Source organism: Microtus ochrogaster, chromosome 8 (genome assembly GCF_000317375.1).
Source record: "Microtus ochrogaster isolate Prairie Vole_2 chromosome 8, MicOch1.0, whole genome shotgun sequence".
In the NCBI taxonomy this organism is placed as follows: domain Eukaryota; kingdom Metazoa; phylum Chordata; class Mammalia; order Rodentia; family Cricetidae; genus Microtus; species Microtus ochrogaster.
The window spans coordinates 47,516,961-47,524,746 of NC_022015.1; the positions used below are offsets into that span (position 1 = coordinate 47,516,961).

The window sequence follows — 7,786 nt, forward strand, 5'->3', positions numbered from 1 at the left end:
CATATAGGCTATTGTTGCCTCCCAGAATTTGGAAGTTAGACTCTACCGCTGAAGACACCACACACTGTAGACACATGACTTGGAGGATATGATGTAAAACTGATCTCTTTCCATGATGTGCGATCACAGGTAGGAGATGTCTTTAGGAGGTGCCGTCGTTACCTATTGCTCCACCACCTTTTTTCCCATATCTTTATAACTCTTTCGCTAATCACCTCTGTAATTTTTGTTTTTTATATTCGAGACAGATCAGTCTCTTCTAAAGACCTTGACTCTCAGTGGGGGTTTGAGGATCTTATCTGTAACTCAGTGCCCTGGGTTAGGAACTGGAGCTCTCAGAAACAAACAAACAAACAACAACAACAAAAAAAAAAACAGCTGTGTTGAAGATTCTACAAGGCTGGCTGACTGGTTAGGACTGCACTCTTGTGGAGTGTTGGAATGTTGTAGATCCAGAATCAAATTTTCTTGGGATTTCTTTAGCTTCTTAGCCATTCCTTGCCCACCTCTGTGTTGGACCTGTGACGGTCAGGTAAATTCTCTTGGAATGTGTTAATTTAATGGACCATTAGCTCTACCCTGAAGCCACAGCTTTCATCAGTAGTACATGAAGCCTATAGCAGAGATGTCCTCATGTTGCTGTAACCCTCCTACCGGCTGTTACCACCAGAGCTTTTTTTTCTTGTTTTTTTTTTTTTACTATTATTATTATTTGTTATGTATACAATAGTCTATCTGTGTGTATGCCAAAGGCCAGAAGAGGGCACCAGACCTTATTACAGATGGTTGTGAGCCACCATGTGGTTGCTGGGAATTGAACTCAGGACCTTTGGAAGAGCTAGCAATGCTCTTAACCACTGAGCCATCTCTCCAGCCCCACCACCAGAGCTTTTAAAAGAGCCTTGATTCAGGACTTACTTCTGCTCTGATTTGGAAAACATAAGAACCTTGTCACACTGAAACATGGCAGGTAGGGTAACCTGGATCTTTGCTCCTAGGCCTTGGTCTTTCATATTTGTCCACAGAATGAACGTCTCTTATTCCCTTTGAGGTGAGAGTTGAGTATATTGGAAGGAATGCTTGTTTGTCTTTAGCTCAGAGTCCCAAGGGATGAAGCTTATCTCATCCTCTGCTTGCTCAATGATAGGCCAGCAGGTGGCGAGTTTCACTGAAGGTGGAGATTGATTCTTTCTGTTCTCAGATAGGGGCCCTAGCCAGTGATTCCTCAGGGCCAGGATCCCTTTGGGACCCTGAGAATGTTTTTTGTTTGTTAGTTAGCTTTCTATCAAAGATGATTAGTCTGTCAAGGGCCAATATGCCTTAAATCTCGCTCATCTTGTAAAACTTTTGTGCAAAGGAATTCAAATCTTTTCATCTTCTACGCCTAGTAAAGCTTTTGTTTGTGAAGAGCTGCCCCATGCCTCTTCCACATTCCTCAGACTTGGGGGTCCAGAGAGGCCAACCCCTTGTCCCACCGCTTCCCCTTTTTCCCCCAGAAATTCTTTTAAAACTAGCCAACTGTGTAAGACTGGGGGTGGAAGCCCAGCCAATAGGGGAAAGACACAGCACTTCTACATTAGGAGAAAAACCTATCAGGTTCCCTGCTGGGTGTGCCTGCTAGACCAGCTTGGGTCACGGCACAACCTTTTTGTTAGAAGAGATTGCCTTCGTGGGTTCCTTTAGTTTCGTTCATGTGTTTCTTTGTGCGAGAGAGAGAATGTGCTTTTCCTCAGGATGCTTCCAGGTACCTTTGCAGGTTTCCTCGTGGATGCAGTCCTGGCAATTTTCTGGGCAGTGTTTGCAGACACCTTCCATGGCCACATGCTTTTCAGGGCAAGTTTTCAAGCATACCCCGTGGTCTAGGACAAAGTCTCCTTCACAAGAATGACAGTTGGTAGCATTTCCCTCGCACGTTCTGCACGGGGAACTGCAATGTTCACAAATCCCGTCTTGTGCATAGAAGCCCCTAGGAAAAGGAGGGAGATTGCAATTAGGCCAATTAGAGATGAATGTCAGCTGCTGACAGGGAGACTCAGACAAAAAGGAAAGGCTGCTGCTCCTGTCAGTCAAAACGAACCCACAAGACTCACGGAGGGAAATAAAACGGAAGGGGTGGGCTTCCTCTGGAACTTTTAAAGCAATTGAATTTGTCTAAAACTTTCTCATTTGTCTGATTTCCTATTTATCTCCAAATTGTCATTTTCTTTCTTCTCTGTTAGACCTTTATTTTACAATGGAAAATAGGAAATTATTCTAATTCACACACACACACACACACACAGAGAGAGAGAGAGACAGACAGACAGACAGACAGACAGACAGAGGAGACATTAGTAGAGATTTCAAACCAGGCCTGACTGTGGAAAGAGCCATTGGTGTCTATCATTTACGGGCTCTAGGATTATGTTTCTGTTCTTATATTTTATTTGTGTGGGGTGTACTGTAGTTGTCTGTGCTCTCGTGTATACACCCGTGCGTGTATGTGTAGAAGCCAGTGATTGACAATGGGGCCTTCCTCTATCATTCCTCACCTTATTTTTGAGACAGGATCTCTCTTTCTGAATCTGGGGTTTATCACTTTTAATAGATTGGCTGACTGGAGGGCTATGGGGATCCTCCTGTCTCTACTTCCTCAGTACAAGACCATAGGAGTGCATCACAGTTCCTGGTATTTATGTGGGTGCTGGGGATTGAACTAAGGTACTCTTGTTTGTGCAGAAAGTACTGGTATTTATTATTATTGTTGTTGTTGACAGGTTTTTCAATATGTAGCCTTGGCTGTTCTGGAACTCACTATATTGACCAGGCTGGCCTCAAACTCACAGAGATCTGCCTGCCTCTGCCTCCTGAGTGCTGGGATTAAAGGCCTGTGTCACCACTGCCTTGGTACTATATAGTTTTAGGCATTACTAAGAGGCCTTGGATAAGAGGTAAGAGCAGATGACAGCTCTTTACCCTTCTTGTTAGAGATGGCTTTAGAAAGTGATTTACCTGGATGATGGCGTTGGAAGGAAATCTGAGGGGAGGAGGGAGGGAAAGGGAAGGGACAGTCACCCCTAAGCTGCTGGTGACTGAGTGGGGAGCTAATGCTTGTAGCCGAGGTAGACAATGCAGTCTGCGGCTCTTCCAGGCCAGCCAGGGAAGGCAGCCAAGCAAGGAACAAGAACATGTGGAAAAATAGGGTTTCTGGTGAAGCCAAAGTCACCAAAGTCACCAGTGTGAGGCTTCAAGTGGGAGAATTGCCATTTTGACCCAAATTTTGTTACGTCTTGCTAAACTTGTTATTTCTGGTCTGCTATTCTCTTTCCCACAGGTGACTTTAGGAGACTAAAGGAATTCTAAATTAGAGGGGCCTACAAAAGCATAGCAATCAAACATAAGTAGCTACTAACACTATTTGTAATTCATAACTCATCCACTTGGAAGTTTAGAAGAGGCTCGTGCCACGACTCTGCATTTGGGAAGCAGAAGAGAACCGAGAAATTCAGTCATCGGTACAAGGTGGGAAAAGAATAGCCAGGCCCACACAAACATGTTTTGGTCAGCGAGGAGCCTCATGTGTGACAGCCCACACCACGGACGTCGTGTGTAGGTGGCTACACTACCCAGGCTTGTGTAAGAACGGTGTGCCACTCACCTGGGGATGAGACTGCCTGCTGACGCCTCTCTGAAAATATCCCCCACGGTTGTGTAATGCCGGCCACATGGCCGCTGTCACAGAAATATGAATCCAGGTGTTGACAAGTCACAGGGAGAAGTGGGTGTCTGGCTTTAGGTGCGCTTTGGCTTCTGTGGGCCCACAGTGAGGCCACAGTCAACAAATAACATTTAGTGGGTGCTCTGGCTGTGCAGAGAGGGTTCTAGGGAGAGGAAGGAGCCGCTCTGAGGGGCTGTGGAGAATGAGAAGGAGCTCAAAGGGAGGGAGACACTTACTCCGGGCAACTGTGGTAGCAGCGGCCCTCATGGAGGAGCAGAAGGTTGTCCGGCTGACTTAGGCACTTCTGGCAAAGGTCAGCCCCAGTGCAGGAGGCACAGTCTTCAGCACAGCTCTCGCAGCTGCCGCTCCTGAGCGACGGCCATGTGCCTTGGGGACAGGAGGGAACACAGGTCTGCAGCCACAGGTATGTACCTGAAAATCAGGGCACGAGGGCAAAGGACAGTTGTCATGGTTACTCCTGCTAGCGCACATGTCACCCAGAGGACTGACACCCAGAGCGGCTGTACATTTTGCTCTTCCTTCCTTCCTTCCTTCCTTCCTTCCTTCCTTCCTTCCTTCCTTCCTTCTTTCTTTTTGCTTTTTCAAAGTTCAGGTATTTGGAATACTATTTCAGGCTTGTAAAAATATTTATCTATCTATTTACTTATTTTTATTAGTCCTTTAGATTCGTTAGATCTTTGGGAAGGAGATCAGCCACAGGGGGCTTTGCCCTGCTTCTTTTATACAGTCTGACATTAGATACTGCTCACCCCAGGGCTTCCCTTTGTCCTGCTGATGAGCCCTGTCATCTAGGCAGTCACAGGCGAACTGCTCCACGGGACCCCCTTTCCTTCCACCCAATCTGTGACAGTTGAGATTGGTATGGCAGTGAAACTTCCAGACATCCTTCCCTTCAACACACACTCCGTTTGCATGTGTGCTCATCAGAAAGGACATTATTGTTATTCTAAAAGGCAAATGTGGGCTGTGAGATGGTTCAGCAGGTACGGGGCCATTGCTGTCAAACCTTATTAATGGAGCTTAAGGCCTGGAAACTACACAGTGGAAGGGGAGAACCAACTCCTGCAAGTTCCTCTGATCCCCACACATGAGCTGTGGTATGTTCACACCCACACTCAGCAATACATAAATGTACTCTTTTTTTTTAAATTAAGAGGTTAGGGAGAGCCCAGTAAAATGCAAAGGTAAGAATACGAGTTTGAACCCCAGAACCCACATAAAAGGCTGGGTGCCGTGGTGAGTGCTTGCAATCCCAGGACTAGGGACATAGGGAAGGGAAGATGCTGTGCTCGTTGGCCAGGCAACTAGCTCAGCTGAACTGGTGAGCCCCAGGCCAGTGGGACACCTGTCTGAAACAAAACGAAGTGAAACAAAACACTAACTTGGAAAGCCATCTTGAAGAACAACAATTTGACCTCTAGCCTCCACACGAGAGCACGTGTACTGGTGCACACCACACACACACCCTACAAAATTAACAAATGATGTAAGGATAAAAAATAGGGTCAGATGTGTGGTGGCACATGCACTTGGGAGGCAGAGATATGCAGATCTCTGTGAGTTCGAAGCCAGCCTTCTCTACATAGTAAGTTTCAAGCTAACCAGAGCTACACAGTAAGATGGTTTCAATAAATAAATAAATAAATAAATAAATAAATAAATAAATAAATGAATACATCAATCATATAAAAATAATAATAACAAAATTTAAAACCATCTCAACTAAAATTCTAAAGCATCTTGTTTCCGTTTCTGGGTGTGGTCGCTCATATTTCCAGCCTTGCTGAGTCTGCCATTTTCAACGCTGCCTCATGTCAGATCTCACGACAACAGCCCCTGATTCAGGGCGTTAGCCAAGTCTCAGCTGCTAGAGGCCAGCCCAGATCCGGAATACCAAGTCAAAACTGTAGAGGGAAAGGTCTTAAAGCTATAAAAAACCTTTATTACAGTGTATTGTTGTGATTCTCCATTTTATTATTGATTGTTGTTATTCGTTTATTGTGTCTGATTTGTAAATTCAAGTTTATCATGGGAAGTATGTATAGGAAAACAGTACACACAAGACTTGATTCTACTGTGGTTTCAGATAGCCATAGACTTTTCTGGAACCCATTGCTAAAGAATAAGGGGTTGACGGTATTAATAACATTACACATTTATATATGGCTCTTTTGCTAATTTTTAAAGATTCACTTTTAATTTTATTTTTAACTCTGTCTATGTGTGTCTGTGTGTCAGTGTGTATGAGTGCAGGGCCCATGAAGGTAGATGCTGGGAACTGAGCTTGGGTTCTCTGCAAGAGCAGTATGTGTTCTTTTTTTTTTTAAATTGATTTTATTGAGCTATACATTTTTCTCTGGCAACAACTTAAATGCCCCTCAAGTGAAGAATGGATAAGGAAAATGTGGTACATTTACACAATGGAGTACTATACAGCAGAAAAAAATGACATCGTGAAATTTGGAGGCAAATGGATGGATCTAGAAAACATCATATTGAGTGAGGTAACCCAGACTCAGAAAAACAAATATCTACTCACTCATAAGTGGTTTTTAGACATAAAGCAAAGAAATCCAGCCTACAGTTCACAATCCCAGAGCACCCAGACAGCAATGAGCAGTGTATGTTCTTATCCACTGCACTGGCTCATCTCTCCAGCCCTTAAAGATAATTTTTATGGGAGCATAACACTACATAGGCAATCTATCCTGAGGAAGTTATCTATGCCCGGGGTTTCTATAAAACTGTAAGATCCAGGAAATGGGCTGTTCTGTTGCCCCCTCCCTTCCCCTCCCAGCACCAAGTGTAGACTCAATGATGAGGGAAGCCACAGTGTGTTCATCTTCATACTTATCCTCGTCTTAGATAAAAGAACAAGAAACTGTAAAGTACCCCCAGATTCCAGAAAATTCTGTGGCCAAATCAACCCAAGGCTTCACCATGCTTTTGGAGTAAGAAGCATTTCTTTGTCCCAGAAGGAACGTTTTTGTTGCTGGTTTGTTGCGTGCTTCCCCCGGGAGGACACTATGAGATTAGATCAGTACTGTGCACCCGAACACAAACCTCCACCAGCGTGCAGGCGTGATGACGGTGTGCGGGTTCAGATCCCATCGCCTCCCCCTCCACACTGACCTGCTGCACATGAAGTGCAGAGAGTTTCAGATCCAGCGCAGGTCTTACAGGAAGAATGGCAAGGTTGATATTGCTTCGTGGCATCTGTATGGGCAAGGAAGAAGTCAGACTCGGCCCTCATCGCCAACTGTCACAGCAGTGGAAGAGGCCTCACTGTAACTCAGTCCTCGTTCTTTTCAATTCTATACTAGCTAACTTCTGGCTACCACCCTGTAGAATTTATTCATTATTTTCTAAAATTCTTGCCTTGGAAACACTATCAAGATTTCCCTTGTAACCGCTCAATGACAGAAAAGTTATAGCTTACAGGACAGTCGGCATACTGTGAGCTAACAAATCATACTGCTTTCACATGTTTGGACCATGTAGGAGAATGTCTGTGTGTCTGTGTGTCCATACGTTTGTGTGTTTGCATTCTCCCTCTGAGAGCATCTGAAAGAAAGCTTTTCCAGAAAGTCACCTCAGAAAACTCGTGGGACAGTTTTTCATATACACAGGGCAACCTCATCCACCCCACTCAGGGCACAGGGAGATCTTCCCAGTGCCCACAGGGAAGTCTAGCTTCTCTGATCCCAATGGCCCTGACCCCTTCCTCTCTTCCTGACCCTCTTCTCCTTCTAGGAGCCTGGTAGCTGGCCCTCTACTCACGTCTGCCAACCCAGCTGGACAGCTTATGTGTAGGGTAACCATGGATACAGTAATCAAAGTCTCAGTCTCCAAAATGAGAGAAAATGGTTCCTCCCTTGTAGAACTGTGAAGCTCAGGGAGGCAGTGTGTGTCTTGTTTAATGCTGTGGGTGTGTGAAGTCCTTACTTAAGTCCTTACTTACTGCTCGGTGAGACAGTGAGTGAGGTCCTTACTTAACACAGGGCTCAGTGAACCAGTGTGTGGGGTACTTACTTAACACAGGGCTCAGTGAACCAGTGTGTGGGGTAC

General features: G+C 45.1%; 1 protein-coding gene across 1 annotated transcript in view; it reads right to left on the reverse strand.

The window, feature by feature from the left end:
- Pcsk5 (proprotein convertase subtilisin/kexin type 5) overlaps window positions 1–7,786 on the reverse strand; it is a 418,822-nt gene that overhangs the window by 22,856 nt on the left and 388,180 nt on the right. The window contains exons 29-31 of the mRNA XM_005352026.3: window positions 6,851–6,934; window positions 3,934–4,129; window positions 1,749–1,966 (exon numbers count right to left, since the gene is read on the reverse strand). Of these exons, the coding sequence (XP_005352083.1) occupies window positions 1,749–1,966; window positions 3,934–4,129; window positions 6,851–6,934 (498 nt within the window). The remainder of the gene's footprint in view (window positions 1–1,748; window positions 1,967–3,933; window positions 4,130–6,850; window positions 6,935–7,786) is intronic.